The 20,507-nt window shown below is 39.5% G+C and overlaps 1 protein-coding gene across 2 annotated transcripts in view; it reads right to left on the bottom strand.

Moving 5' to 3' along the window:
• The window catches only part of LOC128604775 (NACHT, LRR and PYD domains-containing protein 3-like), a 9,753-nt gene extending 3,524 nt beyond the window's left edge, over positions 1-6,229 (bottom strand). The window contains exons 1-7 of one of the 2 annotated variants that reach the window (XM_053619870.1): positions 6,151-6,229; positions 5,870-5,991; positions 5,297-5,413; positions 4,833-4,887; positions 4,394-4,598; positions 2,336-4,109; positions 257-430 (exon numbers count right to left, since the gene is read on the bottom strand). In XM_053619870.1, the coding sequence (XP_053475845.1) occupies positions 257-430; positions 2,336-4,109; positions 4,394-4,598; positions 4,833-4,887; positions 5,297-5,413; positions 5,870-5,922 (2,378 nt within the window). In that variant the 5' untranslated portion in view covers positions 5,923-5,991; positions 6,151-6,229. Of the gene's footprint in view, positions 1-256; positions 431-2,335; positions 4,110-4,393; positions 4,599-4,832; positions 4,888-5,296; positions 5,414-5,869 lie in introns of both variants that reach the window. The other variant, XM_053619869.1, reaches the window with a different exon arrangement.
• Between the last annotated feature and the right edge of the window lie 14,278 nt (positions 6,230-20,507).

Genomic DNA, 20,507 nt, shown 5'->3' with positions numbered 1-20,507 from the left:
GTCTGTGTGTATGTCTGTGTGTGTGTTTGTGTGTGTGTGTGTGTGTGTGTGTGTGTGTGTACCTCAGTATCTCCAGTGTACAGTGTGTGAGTGTGTGTGTGTGTGTGAGTGTGTGTGTGTGTGTACCTCAGTATCTCCAGTGTACAGTGTGTCTGAGTGTGTGTGTGTGTGTGTGTGTGTGTGTGTGTGTGTGTGTGTGTGTGTACCCCAGTATCTCCAGTGTACAGTGTGTGTGTGTGTGTGTGTGTGTGTGTACCTCAGTATCTCCAGTGTACAGTGTGGATTCTTCAGTCCAGCAGAGAGCAGCTTCACTCCTGAATCCTGCAGGTTATTGTCACTCAGGTCCAGTTCTCTCAGTCTGGAGGAGTTTGATCTGAGAACTGAGGACAGAACTCTACAGCTTTCCTCTGTCAGATTACACACACACAGCCTGGAAGAGAAATGATGAAATATCAGAACACTGACCTCAAACGCACACACAGCCATAATACACTTACTCTTTACCATGTAACAGAAATGTGAGTGTGTTTCTCTCACACACACAAATCAGAGGACAGGACACCACATCAGCATCATCATTATTATTATTATTATTATTATTATTATTATTATTATTATTATTAAAATGAAAACAGAACGGTTTTTGTTTGAATAATGGAAACCATTTTTAAGGGAAGTACATGTAAAAAAGTCTGTGTGTGTGTGAGTGTGTGTGTGTGAGAGAGACAGAGTGTGTGTGAGAGAGTGTATGTGTGTGTGTGGAGTAAGTTGACGAGTTAGTTTGCTAACTGGAAATCCGTCTCACACAGTGCATGCATTATTTATTTGTTTGTTTCTTTGTTTGTTTGTTTATGGTAAATATTCACACATTTTTGTTAGGGATTAAAGTTATAAACAGGACGTATCCCTTGATCTACACAGAGGGATTATTATGATGTTTTTGCTAACTGGAAATCCGTCCTCGAGGACAATCCTCTTTCATCCTGTAAACTAATCCCACACCAGATCCAATCTAAAGAGAAAGTCTGATTGGTCCAAACCAAACAAGGTCGGTGTGAAAGTGAAAAAGCACAGAAGAGTTTTAATCAAGTTCTATTGTAAGTGTGTAGTGAGCTAGAAGACGTCTATGTGTTACTGAACATCAGGTGTTTTTCTGTATCTCTGTATGTCCTGTGTAAACGGAGTTAGAAGAACCGTGTGTTTTGTCTAAAGCAGCTTTACTCTGGCAATAAATGAGCAATTAGACATTCACCAGAACTGTGTTTCCAATCAAAGCCCTTTAAGCTTCAATACCAGTGTCACAATAACAGATCAGACTTCCAGGATGAAGTGTACCAGGCTGGGACTAAAGCCAGAAGGTCATTAAGGTATAAGGGGGAAATCTGGGACGGGGTAAAAATCCTGTCCTGATGAAACCTTTCAGAAAATTCAACGCAAGGCGCATACGCTGCAAAAAATGACCTCGTCCCAATAAAACCTTTAAGAAAATCCAACTGACAACGCATGCACCACAAATGTAAGGTATCATATAGATATGAATAATTCATTAAGGCGATGGAGATTGGTTTGTTTTTAGAAAGAAGAGGTTAATGCCCCACCTAGGGATAATTTTACTGCTTCAGAAAAGTATATAAAGACATGTGTGTGTGTGTGTATAATTCAGACTTTCTGCAGACTGTCTCACTTTGTTGTTTCAATAAAGTTTGATGACCTTTGGCATCTACAAACCCTCTGTCTCTGAAGTCTTTAACTTAGGTTGGAAAGATTGTTTTCCACGACACTCTCACGTGTCCCTTAGTGCAGATTGGGCGGTGTGATACGCTGATACACATCATAGGACAAGAAAATAGAATAATCAGTCATGTCTATTGATAGATATTTTCCTATATCCTCTATATCACCAATGTCACATGCTGTATTCATATTGTTCCCATGGTGATAGTGTTCTGTTTTTCTTCTTCTCGTTTGTGAAGTTCTGTTCAATGTCACTTTCAAATAAAAGGAGAAAAGAAAAAGTGCCTTTCACTGGTGTTTAGATCACAAAATGATGAAAAAGCAGTGATGAATACATGCAGTTATTCTGTAGAGATCATTTCTTCATCAGTTTTAGAGAAAAGGTAATAAATAGTGATAGAAGGTTTTGTCCACATGGCCCCGCCCTCAGTGCAGATGTAACGTGCTGGTGTAAAAAGTGAAACTCTTCTGTAACAGTACCAGAGGTTTGTTTAAAGATGATTAGAGTAATTATTAACCAGCATTAATCCAAACAGTGCAGTTCAGTGTTACATTAAAATAATACACCATGCAGTAATACATTTATAAATAAAATACTCACACAGCTCTTCTGGAGGCTTTGACCACTGGCAGCAGCTTCAGAAGACATTTCTCTGATCGGTCATATTTCCTCAAATCAAACACATCCAGCTCCTGATCTGAGTTCAGTAACACAAACACCAGAGCTGACCACTGAGCAGGAGAGAGTCTGGTTCCACTGAGACGACTGTAATCTTCTCTGTTCAGGTAAGTTTGTACTTCCTGCACTAGAGAATGATCATCCAGTTCATTCAGACAGTGGAACAGATTGATGGATTTCTCTGGAGATGGATTCTCCCTGATCTTCTCCTTGATGTACTCGACTGTTTCCTGTTTGCTGTGAGAGCTCCTTCCTGTCTGTGGCATTAAGCCTCGTAAGAGAGTCTGATTGGACTCCAGTGAGAGACCCAGAAGGAAGCGGAGGAACAGGTCCAGGTGTCCGTTCTCACTCTGTAAGGCCTTGTCCACTGCACTCCTGAGGAGATCAGACATGTCTGACTTTCTGAAGAAATTAAAACGTCCAGTGCTTTGTTCCACTAACACATTTGTCTTTCTAAAAATAAAGCAGAAAAATGCATATAAAGCAGCCAGAAACTCCTGAACACTCAGATGTACAAAGCTGAACACCTTCCCCAGGTGAAGCCCAAACTCCTCTCTGAAGATTTGGGTACACACTCCTGAGTACACTGACACTTCTCTCACATCAATGCCACACTTGCTCAGGTCTTCCTCATAGAAGATCAGGTTTCCTTTCTCCAGCTGTTGGAAAGCCAGTTTTCCCAGTGCCAGGATACTCTTTCTGGTCTGCTGAGGATTAGGGTCACATTTCTGATGGTACTTTTGCTCCTTGTGTTTGATCTGAAAGATCAGGAAGTGTGTGAACATTTGAGTCAGAGTCTTGGGGATCTCTCCACTCTTTGTTTCACCCAACATTCTCTCTAGAACAGTGGCTGAGATCCAGCAGAAGACTGGGATGTGGCACATGATGTAGAGGCTTCTTGAAGACTTCATGTGTGAGATGATTTTCTTGGCCAGGGTCTGATCACTGATCCTCTTCCTGAAGTACTCCTCTTTCTGAGGATCACTGAACCCTCGTACCTCTGTTACCTGGTCTACACACTCAGGAGAGATCTGATTGGCTGCTCCTGGTCGAGAGGTTATCCAGAGGAGAGCAGAGGGAAGCAGATTCCCCTTGATGAGGTTCGTCAGCAGCACATCCACTGAGGCTGACTCTGTCACATCACACAATCTCTCATTCTTCTGGAAATTTAGAGGAAGTCGACACTCATCCAGACCATCAAAGATCAACACCACTTTGTAGGAGTCTATTAATTGTAGTTTTCTCATCTCAGGGAAAAAGTGATGAAGAAGATCCATCAGACTGAGATGTTTCTGCTTCATCAGATTCAGCTCTCTAAAGGGAAGTGGAAACATGAAGGTGACGTCCTGATTTGCTTTTCCTTCAGCCCAGTCCAGAATGAACTTCTGCACAGAGACTGTTTTCCCAATTCCAGCAACTCCTTTAGTCAGCACTCTTCTGATGGACTTGTCTTTAAAGAGATCATTACATTTGATGGGTGTCTCCTGTGCTGCTGGTCTCCTGGACGCTGTCTCAATCTGTCTCACCTCATGTTCATTATTGACGTCTCCACTCCAACCCTCTGTGATGTAGAGCTCTGTGTAGATCTCATTCAGAAGTGCTGAGCTTCCATGCTGTGAGATTCCTTCATTAATTCTTTTAAACTTCTCTCTCAGGCTGGATTTCAGCTTTGTCTGATACACAGAGGCCACAGACTCTAATAAACAAAGTAATAAGATGTTTTAATGTAAAATCACTGAACACAGGATTAAATGTAAAATTCAAATGCTGCTGTTCATTCCTGATTCATGTAGTAAATATTCCTGAAGGAACAGGACCATTGTACAGAGCCACCACAAGCTGGACCACGAACAGAACAGAAAAGCAGCAGATGTACATGATACTAAACTCAAACTTCAAACTAAAAGTGTTCCTATCTAAAACTATTTCCTCTCTCTAAAGTGAACCTGATGGAATAAAGCCATGACTCAGAGCTCTTACTGTTGTGCAGTGTGTTAGCGAGATCTGTGTGGTTCATGTTCTTCAGGACGTGCAGTGTGATCTTCAGCGCTCCGTCTCTGACACTGTGCAGATCCTCCTCGTCCTGCCGGTCCCTCTCAGTGCATGCTGGGTAATCTGGACTCAGGAGCTTCCTAAACCTGTTCAGCTCATTCTTTATCAGAGAGATGACTTTGTGTTCCAGCTCCTGGTTAGAAACACACAGGAACACATCTAAATATTATAATGTTACACACTGAGAGATGCTTTTATTTTATGAAAAGAATAAAAGTCTCTTTCTATTCCCACAGTTACAGCTGAAATTCTGCCTGATTACCCATAATGCTGCTGCACATCAATAAATCTGTAAATTGTCATGATCTTAAATAAAAAACCTGCAACCTGCTCACACACAATTTACACACATTAAAAAGACACACACCTTGAATATGGAGTCCAACTGATTTCTGCTGAGGTTTGATTTCTTCTGTTGTGGTCTGTGAAGAAATAAAACACATGATGTAATATAGACTATATGTATTCATAGCTGCACAACACACACTAATAAATACAGAGACAGATATTTACACTATCCTCTTAACACAATACACTGATTTCAGGATTTCTCACTGACACTAACATGTTTATGAATAAAATAGTGATCTAGTCATTAATGTCCCAGGTGTAAATGTTGTTGTGTAGCACCACAGACCCTCCAGCTCAGGGACTGCAGGCTGAACTGAACTCTTAAAGCAGTTTTCCTCACTGCCAGTCCGAGAGCTGCAGCACTGCACAGTTTAGTGTTTTACTGCTTCAACACCTGATAAAGATCATGAAGGGCTTCAGAATGAGACCAGTGAGTTTGATCAGGTGGAACACTGCTGTAAAACACCTCACTGTACTGACCTCACATCAGGAGAACTGGCTCTGTCTCTGAAGTTAAATGGATGTCCCATTGACCGGTCACTCTTCATGGACACACAGCTGGGTTCTGGTGAGTCTGATCTCTTTCCCTCCATCATTCTAGAATTAAACAGAAATATCAGCAATAATTAATACTCTGCTGTCAGCACTGTTACACAATGTGTTCATCATTAAACACCAATAATTCCATCTTTTTAATTCAGTTCCTGTCTGCACACTTATTCAAACAGGAGACACGCCCCATACCTCAGGAATTACACTGATGTCAGGAGTCCCAATCACAGATAACTGACTCAGCTGGGTCTTAAAGCCTGTAGAGTTCACTGACTCAAAGCTACGCTGCTCTTCTCCTCCACATTACACAGTCCTTTTTACTCTTCTCTCAGTGAATGGTTTCTCTAAACTGTTCTTAGATCAGATCAGTGATATATTCACTGCTATTAAACACCTTAAACCAAAGTCTAGTTCCTCTGTTAACTAGTGAGTGTTTAGAGATACAGATCAGTTCCATGAGACGGTGTGTGTTTATTGCTGGTGAATGGAAAAGTAACTCACCTCTCGTCTCTCTTTAAGTCCTGTTCTCCAGACACACTCATGTTGGAGGTCATGTCTCCTTCTCCAGATTACAGCAGGACACACGTTTACTTCACTCCAACATTGGTGTGTTAAATCAAACCCTGTATCAGCACAGAGTTCACTTACAGGAAATAGTCTCTGTATCAAGTCATAAAACAACCTGTGTACATTCAAACTTCAGTACAAACCCACAAAACTCTTCTGCATCTAGTGTACATTCAGTGTGTTTATATATTATAGCTTTAGATGTAGATACTCACTGTGTTTTTACTCCTGAAATGGTGTATTTTCCCCTCCACACAAAATGGAGACTCTGACTTTCAATTTCTCTGTCTATCTGTTTATTCTGCAGAGGGGGAGGGGCAGTGAGGTAAGGTAATAAACACACACACACACACACACACACACACACATACACAGAGATATGGTTTGTTTTTCAGACAGCTTTCTGATCCATCGAGCAAAGGCCTGTAAATACTGAAAGTAAAAGCCTGAAAACGCTGCAAATGCAGAGAACAGAATTAACAGTCTGGTAAAATCTACATCACACACATTATCATTTCATTACCTTCATTTATTATCTCGTGACTTCATTCAGCTGTGCACGAACAACTGTCAGAGCTCTATACAAATATATAAACTAAAATAAAATAACAGGAGCTAGAAACACTCAGCAGATCATTAGATAAAGAAGCAGAACTCATACGCTGAGTAAGTTTACTTAAATATCTGCAGAAATGTATTTTTTCTGGTTTTCCCTTAATGAGAGCGAGTATCCTGATATTAGTGAGGATTGGTGTGTAAGTAGTTTTTGTGTGAATAATGAATGTTACTCAGAATAAAAGTGATGATGGAGAGTAAGTTAAACACATTGGTCAGACGAGTAACTAACCCAGTGTTTCCCAATCGAGGTTCTGTCTGATGAGAGCAGGGGTGCGTGTAAAAATCCTTCAAACATTTTCTAAAATGATCAAATGTGTAGAAAACATTTAATATAGATGAGAAATATCTGATGTCTGAAATAATAACACAGACACAGAAATAATAAGACAGATACACACCCATAACAATAATAATAATAAATTATATATAAAATAATAATAATCATCATATAAAACCCAATAAACCTTGAGATTATCACTTTTCACATTACAACAAAACACAGCTATAAATATGAGAACATGTTTAAAACTAAACTAAACAACCTCAATTTATTTTATTCATTCTATTAAGATTTTTATTAAACATGGACCTTCACTTTCATTAAATAGACTTATTATTTATTGTAGGCTCATTTTGTAAATGTTAGCAATTACTGTAGACATCAGCAAAAAGTCGAGCTTCCTGCAGATGTCATTTCTCACATTTACAAAACCAGGTGATTATTATATTCTCCCATCAGTGTAAACGTCTCTTTATTTATAGATAGAAAATATATTACAGAATGATCACTCTGGATGTTCACCATCAGTGTAAAGGTCTCTTTATGTATAGAGAGAAAAGAAAGATATTACAGAATGATCACTCTGTATGTTCACCATCAGTGTAAACGTCTCTTTATGTATAGAGACAAAAGATATTACAGAATGATCACTCTCTATCTTCACCATCAGTGTAAAGGTCTCTTTATGTATAGAGACAAAAGAAAGATATTACAGAATGATCACTCTGGATGTTCACCATCAGTGTAAATGTCTCTTTATGTATGGAGAGAAAAGAAAGATATTACAGAATGATCACTCTGGATGTTCACCATCAGTGTAAAGGTCTCTTTATGTATAGAGACAAAAGAAAGATATTACAGAATGATCACTCTGGATGTTCACCATCAGTGTAAATGTCTCTTTATGTATAGAGAGAAAAGAAAGATATTACAGAATGATCACTCTGTATGTTCACCATCAGTGTAAATGTCTCTTTATGTATAGAGACAAAAGAAAGATATTACAGAATGATCACTCTGGATGTTCACCATCAGTGTAAAGGTCTGTGTGTATAAAGACAGCAGAATGAGGTGTAATCACTGTGTCTGATGGTGTAGTGTAGTGACTGTGTTTATTTGTGAAGATACTGATGAATGAAAACATGGTGCACCACGAAAAACTTTCAGCTTTGGCTTTATCATCTCAGCAGTATGTACAAAGCAAATCCAAATCACTATTTTAAAAACCCTTCCATGAATTTTGTGCCTCTGGCTCTCTCTATGGTCCCGCATGGATGGATCATAGAGATACCTGTACAATCGTACTTTCCGGCAAGAGTCACCTCCAAGTCATTCATTTCCGGATCCGGCGCCATGCAGACCGCCATGAGAAATGAAGCCTCGCACACTCAACACGCTCGACCGCACATTCCGCAATGATGTCATTTTTGCCGGACATGTCGAGTATAAACCAGGCTTAATGCTGTCTAGCATCAGTGTTTGTGTAGGGTGCACAAATTTTTTGAAAATATTCAAAGGGTGCCATGACTGAAAAAAGGCAGGGAAACGCTGCTCTGAAAAAATATAGAAACATGCACTTCCTAAACTGGGCCACTTGATGGCAGTCAAGATCCATCCAGAGCAATGGATGAAATCTCCATCCTTCCATCCATCTATTCTCTGTACTGCTTATCCTACACAGGTCACGGGGAGCCTGGAGCCTATCCCAGGGGATTCAGGCATGAGGCAGGGGACACCCTGGACATGGTGCCAACCCATTGCAGGGCACAATCTCCCACTATGCACAATATAGAGATGCCAACCAGCCCACAACACATGCCTTTTGACTGGGGAGAAAACCGGAGTACGTGGAGGAAACAAAGCATGCGGAGAACATGCAGGGGAGAATCAAACCAACAGTCCTGTAGGTGTGAGGTGAACGTGCTGAGCACTTTCCACTGTGCCCCCTGAATGAAATATGTGTTTCATCAATAATTATCATAAAGGGGGGAAAGGAGAGAGATATTTAATAATGGTGTTTACAAACATATAAACACCATTATTAAAAGCTAAATTACAGAATACCGCTTCTGGGAAATTGCCGTTCCCGAGTTTGGCCACGGGAGGGCAGTCATGCTGCATCCAGCACAACACACAACGCCACCTAAAACAGAGGTAGGTTTTGGGTATTTTACACAAACAGAGCTCATCAGCATTATCACTGTTTATTGTATTATTTTGACATAAAAATAATACATGGTGGGCAGTGGTGGCTCAACGGTTAATGCTCTGTATTACGCAGAAGGTCGATGGTTCAAGCCCCACTGCTGCCACCGTTGAGGCCTTGAGCAAGGCCCTTAACCCTCTCTGCTCCAGGGTCACCGAATCACAGCTGACCCTGTACTCTGACCCCAACTTCCTAACAAGCTGGGATATGCGAAGAAGAGAATTTCACTGTGCTGTAATGTATAATTGACAAATAAAGGCTTCCACTTCTATCTTCTGACCATTATAATTATTTATTAACCATTTATTATGGTGTTGTTGTTTGTTTTTTATGCACCCATGGTGGAAACATTTCCTCTTTGGGGAAATTTATATCTATATTCTGCTTAATTGATAGAAACCCAAAAAGTACAAATTCCAGTCACGTTAGTATTGCTTTGTTGGTCATTTGATGCAGATTCACATAATTTATTCAGGGGCACCATAAAAAATGATGGTACTGAACTTCTACAGGCTTGAGGAACATGTGATTGCAGCTGAAGAAAAAATAGGAAGCATTTGCCCAATTTGATACTGGACGAACTCTGGAATTTCTTACTTTTGTTGCTTCAGGACAAGATTCAAGAGGACAAGACATTCACACCCAAGAAGTATTATGCAGTGTATTACTCCGAAATATGCCATCAACATGGTGGAAAGGCAGAAAGTGTGGAAGCAGAGAACGTGGATTTCAAGTTCTTTCACCAGTTCGGTGCCGAGGAGTTTAAACAATTTCACACAACATATAGAGGGCTAAAGAAAGTTCTTCACTGATCACATGATTGGTCATTACATGTACAAGCACGACACTTGTCCCAGTCCTGAAAAGGACAATTTGGCTATTCCTTTGTTCTTTTCCTGCACGTGTAGTCATCGCCTCCAGTTGTTCTGCATCTCGCTTTATGGGAAGTCAACTAAATTCCCATTGATGGGCCTAGTAAGATGAGGAAGAGAAGTTGGCTTGGTGCTTTGACATTTGGTGTTGGATGAAGGATATATAGGATAAATTTAAGTTTTTGAAACGTTATAATTTAGAAGTGTTCCGTGTTTATTAAAAGGACTAGCGTTTCATGTTTGCCATCCAATGTTCCACTGCCAAATAGAAAGGCGAGCTGGGTTACGTCCATCTACGATATACCTTACCAGTAGACGCTGTTAAATGTTATTGACCTCCTGACTATTGTCACACACTCCATTGAAATAGCAAATAGGCTGGTGATAAGATTCTTGTTCAAAATATATATTTGTTAAACCCAAAAAGTATTTAAAATGAATTGGCCTATTGTGTTCTTTTGCAACGATTGGATAACGTGGCAAAACGCATTGTGATGTGGGAGAATTTCTAAATTTTCCGTCCATTTCGTGCAGGGTACAGCGAATGAGTCTTACCTTAACTTCCTAGTGATGCATTCTGTACGAAAAAAAATAAGTGGATGTCGAAGATCTCAAAGAAGAATAACTTTATTACAGCGTGGCAGTGACAAAGCACATGAAGCACTTTGGGAGTCAAAGTGAACCCCGAATAATATCAACACAGACATTTATACTGTTTCAAACCAGGTTTTCTGTATGTAATGTAAATTAAGGATAGCATTTGATTCGATCACTTTCTGTTCTCACAGTACGGATGTTACAGGTGTGACCCCAAATGGTGAGGTGAAAGGATTATTGAGACCAATGTCTTTCTGAATGCTAATTACGGCCACGTAGCCCTTTTGTTCAGGGATGGTTCTTGATGTCCCACTGCTGCTCCCATGCTATAACTGTGTGAATGTCACTTTAGGTGATATTATACACATATTTCTGAGACCCAGATAAATTGTTCCTTTGATTTCTGCTGATTGTGGATGCGATACAAAATATCATGCTGCAATCTTACAGGTGGAATCAACACTGGAGTGTCACCACATCTGTACAGTAACATGTTGTCATGTATGATTAGCTGTGCATCATGCTTGGCAAACAGACCGTCTACAATAGTTTGTCCGTTGCTCTTCGGTCCGATTGCTTCTGTCACTGAAGGGTCACTCTGAGTGCTTTTCAGGCCTACCGGTTCTCTAATGTTGATAGCTGCAATTGATTCTAGCTCTGTGACACCTGAAAATGTTATTCCTTCCACGGCAGCTTTCTTTGCTAGCTCATCAATTATTAAATTACAATCAGCATGTTTGGTTTGTGGACGGGCCCAGTTAGGGTTAATGATGGAGAAAGGCAAGGTCTATTAAGAGACAGATGTATAGACGATGACGATTGTTTACATAAAATAAAATCAGAACTAACGCAATTAAATGACGAATGGTTTTTAAAAGTGCAATTACAGGTGGATATTGACACAAACTATACAGGAAGCCACAAAAAGTTATAAAAGAGCTAAAGAGCCGGAGAGCTGATAGAACTATTACAGGTATTAGAGACAATTTGGGCAATATTGTTAATAACGAGAAAGATAAGAGATATCATAAGAAAAAGATGTCAAGCAGCCTCAAGTAAAATAAACATAGAGGAAAATAAAATAACAGATTTTTTTAAAGACGTGCTCACCATTAAGAAATATAGACACACAACATTTAGAAAACTCCATTAAGGAAGAGGATGTATTAGCAATTCTGCAGTTAAACGAGGGGAAAAGCCCGGGACCTGACACACTAAATTTTATAAAGTGTGTAAGAGAGACATCGCTGATCTCTTAACTGATTTATATAATGAAGGACTACAGGAGGGAACTTTAAATGAATTGTTTTACCGATGTGTAATTTCATTAATATATAAAAAAGGAGACCCGACCGAACTTGATGACTGGAGACCAATAGGGTGAAGTCAGCTAAAATGGGACACTTTTTGGTAAATGGTTTATAATACCATCAAATAAGCTATGCATGATATGATATTGTTTATAAATTAGCATGGGTCTCTTGAATATACTTTTCTTTTAAAAATGTGAAAAAGTATAATTGTTTTAAAATTATGAGGGTTAGAGTATCGGCATGTACCCTCTTGAGCCACAACACAATGTTCAGGCAAATTGGGCCAGCTGTTCAGTTAAAATGGGCCAATATAAAAAGATAACAACACATTTTAACGGTAAATTGACACTATTGTGTTGAGTGTGCCATAGCAACAACACTGGGAATATATTTCATTTAATAGAAAGCACATCTTCTCCACAGCTCTCGTGGTACAATGAGTTGCACTGACAGCAGCACACCCTAAATGTTCCCACTGCATTGAATGCTGAAGGACTGTCGTGGTCTCTTGTTTCTCCCCAGCAGTAACCTATACACAGGGTTTACCCACCTCCCCAACCACACGGGTAGAGCAAAACTGATCTTGCAGGATAAATACATCACAATTCCAAAGATGTGATGGAACATCTCTGATTGCAAGTTCCTCCAGCAGGTCTTCATACTGTGGAAACCACTTTCCTACCACACCAGGGTTCAGCCCTGCTGCTCTTGCTGCTGAAAGGGCCTCTGGTGTCCTGATGCTGAGGACTGGATTCCATTTTGAAAAATTCTGAAACCAGTAATACCCAGCAGTGCCTTTTACTTCAGAGAAGCCTTTGATATTACTGGTCTTTGTGTAATTAAATGCAATTCCCTGGACATCTCTTTTGGTAAGAGGAAAGCCTCTTTTGGAGAGGAGCTTGATAAGACTGGCCAGTTCTTTCTCAGATTCCACTGGCAGGTACTGCTTCCTCCCAGTTGCAGAGCCAGAGCCAGCAACTTTGCCACTAATACGCCTATGCAAAGTCATCTTTGGAATGTTCCAAGCCCTTGCTGAAGAGTGAACATTTACTGTTTGTCCTCTATCAACTATCTCCTCGTATTCATTAATGGCATGCCTCATTCTGTCCTCTCTCCACTGGTTGTACTGACATCTTCCTTTCCCTTTCTCTTCTCTCTTCTTCTCTCTCTTTTTCCTTTCTTTGCCTGTCCTCCTGCCATACTGTCTGAAATGCACAATATTTAGAAAGATTTTCTATGGATGTATATCCAGGCCTATGAACCTGTTTTTCACCCTCAATTTCTGTATAATTTCTGTGTAAGAGTGTGTTTGTATGCAGCCCATTTTAGCCAAAAAATTGTGGCCCATTTTAGCTAGCTGGTTAAGCTAAAATGGGCCACTACCTAAAATGTCTTATTTCACAAAAATCAAAGTTTCTTTTTAAATTTAAACATTGTATTTGGCAGAGTCTGTCAAAACATTGTTCATAGAGCTTTTGCTTCATTGGTAACTTATAATTGCTTTATCACCCTTATTAATGATGAATGAAATTTACTATGCCATGATCACTTACCATACAATTTCTCTGACATGCTTCATATAACACTCTGCCCCGCCCACTTTAAGAACCTTAGACCAATCAAAACTATTGTCAAATAGTGTTGTTGAAACAATGTAAGATCCGTTATTGTGATTGGCTGTAAAAACTTAAAAGGCTATGAGGCTCCAACCTTATCAGGCCCATTTTACATGATGGCCCATTTTAGCTGACTTCACCCTAAGTTTAATGAATTTTGACTATAAAATCATCACTAAAATAATCGTAAATCGGATGAATGACACACTAAATAAAATAATAGAGATCGAGCAGATGTGTGCGATTAAAGGAAGATACATGTGGGATAATTTGGGAACAGCAAGAGAACTTATTATAAACGCACCGGATAAAAATTTCTTTATTGTGGGCTTGGCCAAAAAAAGCATTCGATCTAATATTGTGAGAATATTTATGGTGTGTGATGGACCATTACGGCTTCCGGAGAAGTTTATTAACATGATTAAAACACTGTATAGAAAATCTAAGATCAACGTTAACGGATGTTTGACTGATGTTTTGAAATTGACCGAGGGGTAAAACAGGGCTGTCCTTTAAGCGCAGCACTTTATATTATCACAATCAGTTCTTTATTACACGAGATTAAAAACGAGCTGAGAATACAAGGAGTCACAACATCAACCGGGAAAGTAATTAAAATTACTGCTTATGCAGATGACATTACAGTTTTAATTAAAAGAAAACAGAATTAGACACAATAAATAAACTTTGTTTGGGTAGACTGGGTTCATTTATCCAGCAAAAGTATTTATAAAAAAAGAACTGAATATGAATACGGAGGTATGGTAGAATATTAACACCTCACAATAACTGAAAGTGAGCAGTGTATTAAAATATTAATACAAAAGATATCACAGAACATGTTGGTGATGTTGTATGGTTAATAAGTGTTAATAGATTAGCGGTTCGGTGTATAGTTAAATGGAGCTGTTTTGTTACCATGACAGAATTTCATGTTAATAACTGTAATGAGGAGGAAACCACTGACCACCTTTTAATACACTGCTCACGCTCAGTGGAAATATGGCAAAAACTGAAAAACATTGGACTGGATATAAACATATGTGAGAAAACCATGAGGTATGAAATTTTTCATCCAAAAAAAAAAGTAAAATACATTTACTGGTTTGTTATATGCACCGTCAGTTATAAAATCTGGAAAACAAGGTGTAATATGATTATTAATCAGTGCTACATCCCCGCTGAGAGGGTCTTTAAACAGATTGTTAGTGAATTACAAAGACAAAAGAAAAACGGCAGAAGAACAAAAAATAAACACCCATGGACGTTATTGTGTTTTTGAAGAGATGTGAGGTGTAAATATGTGGTAGATTGCTGTAAATGTAAATATGGCATAAATTGATGTGACCACAAGTGTAAATATGTGGTAAATTAATGTGAATACATGTGTGTGATTTAACTATATCGAACTATTGTGACATACAAATGTTAACAAGTCTATGTAATGATTTGTGAAATCTCTCAATAAAGCTTTATTTGAAAACGGAAGGCCTGTTAATACTCTGTTCCAACAGAGAATCCACAGTACACTGTACGTAAGGCTTTGCAGCATCTGGATAATTGTACTGTCTGAGAGAGGGTGGGTCTCCTCCGTGAACCTTCACTTCCATCACACTAGTATCAACACAGCCACAATCCTGCTTTGAATGAACAAAAACACCTCTGATCTGATCCAATCGTTCTGATCATTCAGAATCTTCCAGCGATAACAAGGTCTGTAAGTCATAATCCTCTGCCTTTTTGATCACATGTACAGCAGAAATCTCCACAAGCTAATCTTTACTCTGAGGATTACGCCAAATGCAATTGTTGCCATAGTCAATGATATAGCCACGCTTAGTCATAATGTGTGAACCTAATATACCGCGACCATCACCACTTCTACTGCACCAGGCTTTGTCTTTGAAATCATCTTTGCCAGTTTGGAACGGCATATTTTCTCTCTGGGATGCAAGAGAAATTGGGATGCAAGAGAAAGAGAAATCAACTAACCAATCATCGCATCGGCCTCCAACAGCGACATTTACGATTGGTCTACCGTGATTATCTCGTGACAGGGTGCTGCATGTGAAATGGAGGCCTGTGGTCCCTATGCTGAAGAAGACATGGCTTTAAAGCTCTGCTTCTTCATGTGAGCACACAGTTCATTCTCCTATCTCAGTCTGTTAACCGCAGCCTGTAACTGGTTAAGATCAATGTTAGGAGCTGTTCTCCTAGAAAAAACTTTGCATTCCCTAGAATTGTGTCCCTCTTTGCCACATGAATAGCACACTGGGGGGTTATCAGGGTTAATAGGAGGTGGGCTCTCCTTTTTGTCTCCAGTAGCACCAGATAAGGGTTTATAATGCCTATTGCTGACACGGGATGAGATTTCTTTGAAATAGCATTAATGTTGTAAAACTGTGTCATTTTTGCAATAATGTCACTATACTTGGAGAGATGTGTCACATGCATTGCCACAGCAGAATGAGTGAGTGGGTCACACATGCTAAGTAGGACAGATTTGAAGCTGACATCATCCTGAGTAATATCAGGATTACCACTGAACGTTTTAAACGCCTCCAATAACCGTTCTGAAAAAGCCACTGGGTGCTCCCCTTTCCTCATGGTCATCTCACCTATTTTATCCCAGTCAACTGACATCATTCCTAAAACTTCAAGCAATCCCTGTTTCCTTTCCAATTTATTTGCAGTTCTGACCTTCACTTTCTCATGTAAGGCTCCGGACAGAGTATCGGGCAGACACAGAGTCAGCACCACGCATGCGTCACCATCTGTAAACTTCTACACGTCTGAATATTGATCCAGGTTTTTCCAAAACTCTAAAGGATTCTGTTTGATGGGGTCAAATTTTCCAATATTCTTAATCACAGCTTCTAGTTTGTTTGGATTAAACCCTCTGACCATCGTGTGTCATTGGCCCCTCCCCTTCTTCACTATTATGCATGGTAGTAGTGGAGTGAACTGGTGCCATGGGAAATCTAACTGTGCAGTCAGAGTGTTGACTACTGCTAAATGGGAGAGAGAATCTCTCTCCCAACCCCCATCACCGACTTCCTGAAAACCTGAAACTCTGTTACAAAGCATGGCACCCACAGATCTCTCACTGGTGTTTTTCTCAACTGTACTATTTATCAGAAATTGACAAGCAGCCTGTGCTTCATCCAACTCACGGGACAGTGTTTCAACGGATGATCTAAGCATGCTATTGTTAGTTTTAAGACGTGCATTCTGATTTTTTCCTCTTTCCAGATCTTTTCACTAGCCTGGTACATTTTAGTAGAAATTAAGCCGTGACTGAGTCTAGAATGAAGCCGCGCATTTTCAGCCTCCACTTCATCTAGCCTTCACTTAGTCACTTTATACGAGGCAAAAACCGCTTGAAGCGCATTTGCAACTTTTCCTTTTTTTATTTCTAGGCATTTTGGGATAATTTTCAAACCGGGAGATAGCCCACTCATACGGCTTATCAGCAACATTCTCTATCCCGTCATACATTCCCTGTGAGCCGTGCTTGGTATTTAACGATCAGCTCTTCCATTCTCAAACCTTATTGAATTATGTACTGCAATTCAATAGCTATTCACCCCTGTTCAATGACTACACATTATCTAGCTACTTTAAGATATCTGTTAATCTATTTATTCACAGCTCCAGTACATCTGATGTAAACAAACAAAACCTTGATCTCTCAGTGTTTCTTCGGGATAACAGCAGAGTCGGGAGATGCAGAACGTTTGGCATCATCGTGACAAATGCTGATTCTCACAGCTCGACATATTTTTTATGAAGTTTTTATTGCTCTACAAGACACAAACTCCTCGTTTATTCCTTCCTTTTCCTCTTTTACTACTTTTTTTTTTTTTACTTTTTGTTCCGATTGTCTTTTTTCCCTGAATGTTTGGTTAGAACTTTCTGGAACATGGCGCTAATGCTAATTTAATATGTTCTGTCAGAAAGCCCACACAGTTTGCAGCATGCTGTGGACCCAAACAAATTCTTCCACCTGCCCCCACTGTTAATTTCCCTACAGTCACCCCAAACACCACTTTCCCCCCTGTTCCCACCACCACTTTACCAGCAGCACCACCACCAGCAGCAGCACACGGCTCGTTCCCAGAGATGCTGCAGAACTGGCAGCCGATGGACGATATGCCATGTGAGTGTATTCTTCTGCTTTCTGATTGACTTTCTTTTGTAGGTATTAATTTTGTAGAACATGTTTCCTCACTTCCCTTAACATAGTGTTCTCTTGTAGTGCTGCCAGGCTGTCAGACTTTACGAGGAGCCTCCGGTAATCATCAGAACCAGGTAGGGCCAGCCGTGATTTCCACTCAGCCATCTTACTGGAATTGTGTAGGTTAGGAATAAGACTAAGGATGGAGTTGTATAGTTTTGTAGTGTGTATCATTTGTAAATATTGTTAACTTCTTTATCATAGCCATGCTGAGGGAGGTGTTGACTAAATTAGAGATGGTGCTGGACCAACAAACCACTGAGATTGCTTCAACTACAGGAGGTCCAGGTGCAGCCTTTAGATATTAATGAAGATTTACTGCCCCTGCAAGACCTTCCTCAACTGCGTAGTCTGGAGAAAAGGATGCAACAGAGCCCAGATTACAAGCAAAAACTGGTGAGAATTTTTTTTTCTTTTTTGTTAAGAATTGCTTGCACAATTACACAGCGACTGAGAGCATTTCTTTTTTTCTGAAAAGGACACACTCGTACTCAAAGCACAATGTTCAACACAACTTTGATATGAGGGAACAGTTATGACCTAATCTTTGGTAGAAGAGGAAAACATGGAAAACACACAGGGCAGGGTAACTGCAAAAGTAGTGAGAAGCACTGACACAGTTGACGAGGCAATACACGTTTATTAATTATTTATTTTTATATTATTGTATATTATTTTTGTTTTTTAAATCGGTTTCAGGTAAACTGGTTGGCGTGTATTGACGGGGCGGATGTGCTCGACTACACCTGGCGCATATTGAAGAGGGTGATTGCTAACTCCCTGGAAAAAACCTCAATTGGAGGGGAGTCAATGGAAATACTTCACTGTCCGCTCTCCAACTTGGAGAGGTCGTGATTGGTAAGTATATCTGTTTACATACAGAATTAGCTGTCTCTCTCAGATGATATGTAAGGGGTAATCCACGGCTAGATGTGCATTAAACGATTTTAATGCATGACGTGGAGGAAAAGAACCACTCGTTCAAATCGTTTAATGCACACCTAGCCATGGATTACCCCGCTTATACCATGGTCTTTCCACAATTAATAACGGTAAAGCTGTCATTGGTTTAGAAGTGCAAACTTTGATTAGAAGTTTAAAATAACCGTTAATTTCCATAAGTTAGGTCGTTAGATCTGGAATTTTGTCTGAAATAAATTGGACACAGAGATACAGTAGTGTGATAAGATTTATATTTAGAAATTATAACGGTGATCAAACTGGCTGGAACTACTTGTGCAATACACAATTATAATGCACACCTTCCAGCCAATCAGAATCCAGTATTCACACTGACCATGGTATAAGTGTAATTAATGCTTAAGATTCATAATGACCTTACGATATGTATTGCTTTATTCCAAAACTGCAGTTCATAGAAACCTCTTCACGGCTAATGCTGCAGAGATGGAGGTCGAGGGGACCATGAAGAGGTGGCTCCAGCTGGCATCAGATTGAGAGTGCGGGCGCAAGAGCAGACTTTTGCAAAAGGAAGGTATGTAGAGTGCTTTAATTGTGGTGTTTTTTTGTTTTTTTTGCGCTATTTGTTAATTTGTTAAAATGTTCATATTATAGTCTATTTTTAATTGTTTATAAAAGTCCTTGCTGTTTTTAAGTGGTTGAATTTGTGTGTGTGTGTGTGTGTTGGTAGCCGGGTGGGTATACAGTTGCGATAGAAAGTTTACATGCCCCTTGCAGAATTTACAAAATCTTAATACTCTTAACAAAATAAGATTGATCATAAAAATCCCATGTTGTTTATTTTGTCCTGTCCTGAATAAACTATTTCACATAACAGATGTTTACATATAGTCCACAAGACAATAGCGGAGTTTTTAAAAATTACCCCATTCAAAAGTTTACATACCCTTGATTCTTAATACTGTGTGTCGTTACCTGGATGATCCACGACTGTTTTTATATTTTGTGATAGTTGTTCATGAGTCTCTTGTTTGTCCTGAGCAGTTAAACTGCCCACTGTTCTTCAGAAAAATCCTCCAGGTCCTGCACATTATTTGTTTTTGCAGCATATTCTGCATATTTGAGGCTTTTCCAACAGCGGCTATATGATGTTGAGATCCATCTTTTCACACTGAGGAGAACTGAAGGACTCGTACACGACTATTACAAAAGGTGCAAACGTTCACTGATGCTCAAGAAGGTAACACGATACATTAAGAGCCAGGGGGGTGTAAACTTTTGAACAGGATGATCTGTGTAAATTATTAGTTTGTTTAAAGACCTTTTTTTATTTTGTACTGCCCTTCAGAAGCTAAATAAGATACTTACATATCTCCCAGAAGACCAAATAACAATTTACACCTGTTCAAAAGTTTACACCCCCTGGCACTAATGTTCCCTTCTTGAGCATCAGTGAATGTTTGCACCTTATGTAATAGTTGTGTACGAGTCTCTCAGTTGTCCTCAGTGTGAAAAGATGGATCTCAACATCTCAACAAGAAACTCATGAAGAACTATCACAAAACATAAACACAGTCGTGGATCATCCAGGTAGCGACACAGCATTAAGAATCAAGCGTATGTAAACTTTTGAATGGGGTAATTGTTATAAATTCAGCTATTATCTTGTGGACTATATGTAAACATCTGTTATGTGAAATAGCTTATTCAGGACAGGACTAAATAAACAACAACATGGGATTATGATGATCAATCTTATTTTGTTAAGAGTATTGAGTGTGTGGGCCAGTTTTTGACCCAGGCATATACTGGGCCAGAACTAAAGCAAGTATGTGGCCCACAAGTGGGCCAGACAAATCTTGCTATCTGGGATGGGTTCGTCGGAGTCAAAGTGAACCCCGAATAATATCAA

Source organism: Ictalurus furcatus, unplaced genomic scaffold (genome assembly GCF_023375685.1).
Source record: "Ictalurus furcatus strain D&B unplaced genomic scaffold, Billie_1.0 scf3, whole genome shotgun sequence".
Taxonomy (NCBI): domain Eukaryota; kingdom Metazoa; phylum Chordata; class Actinopteri; order Siluriformes; family Ictaluridae; genus Ictalurus; species Ictalurus furcatus.
This window is presented reverse-complemented; position numbering and strand designations above follow the sequence as displayed.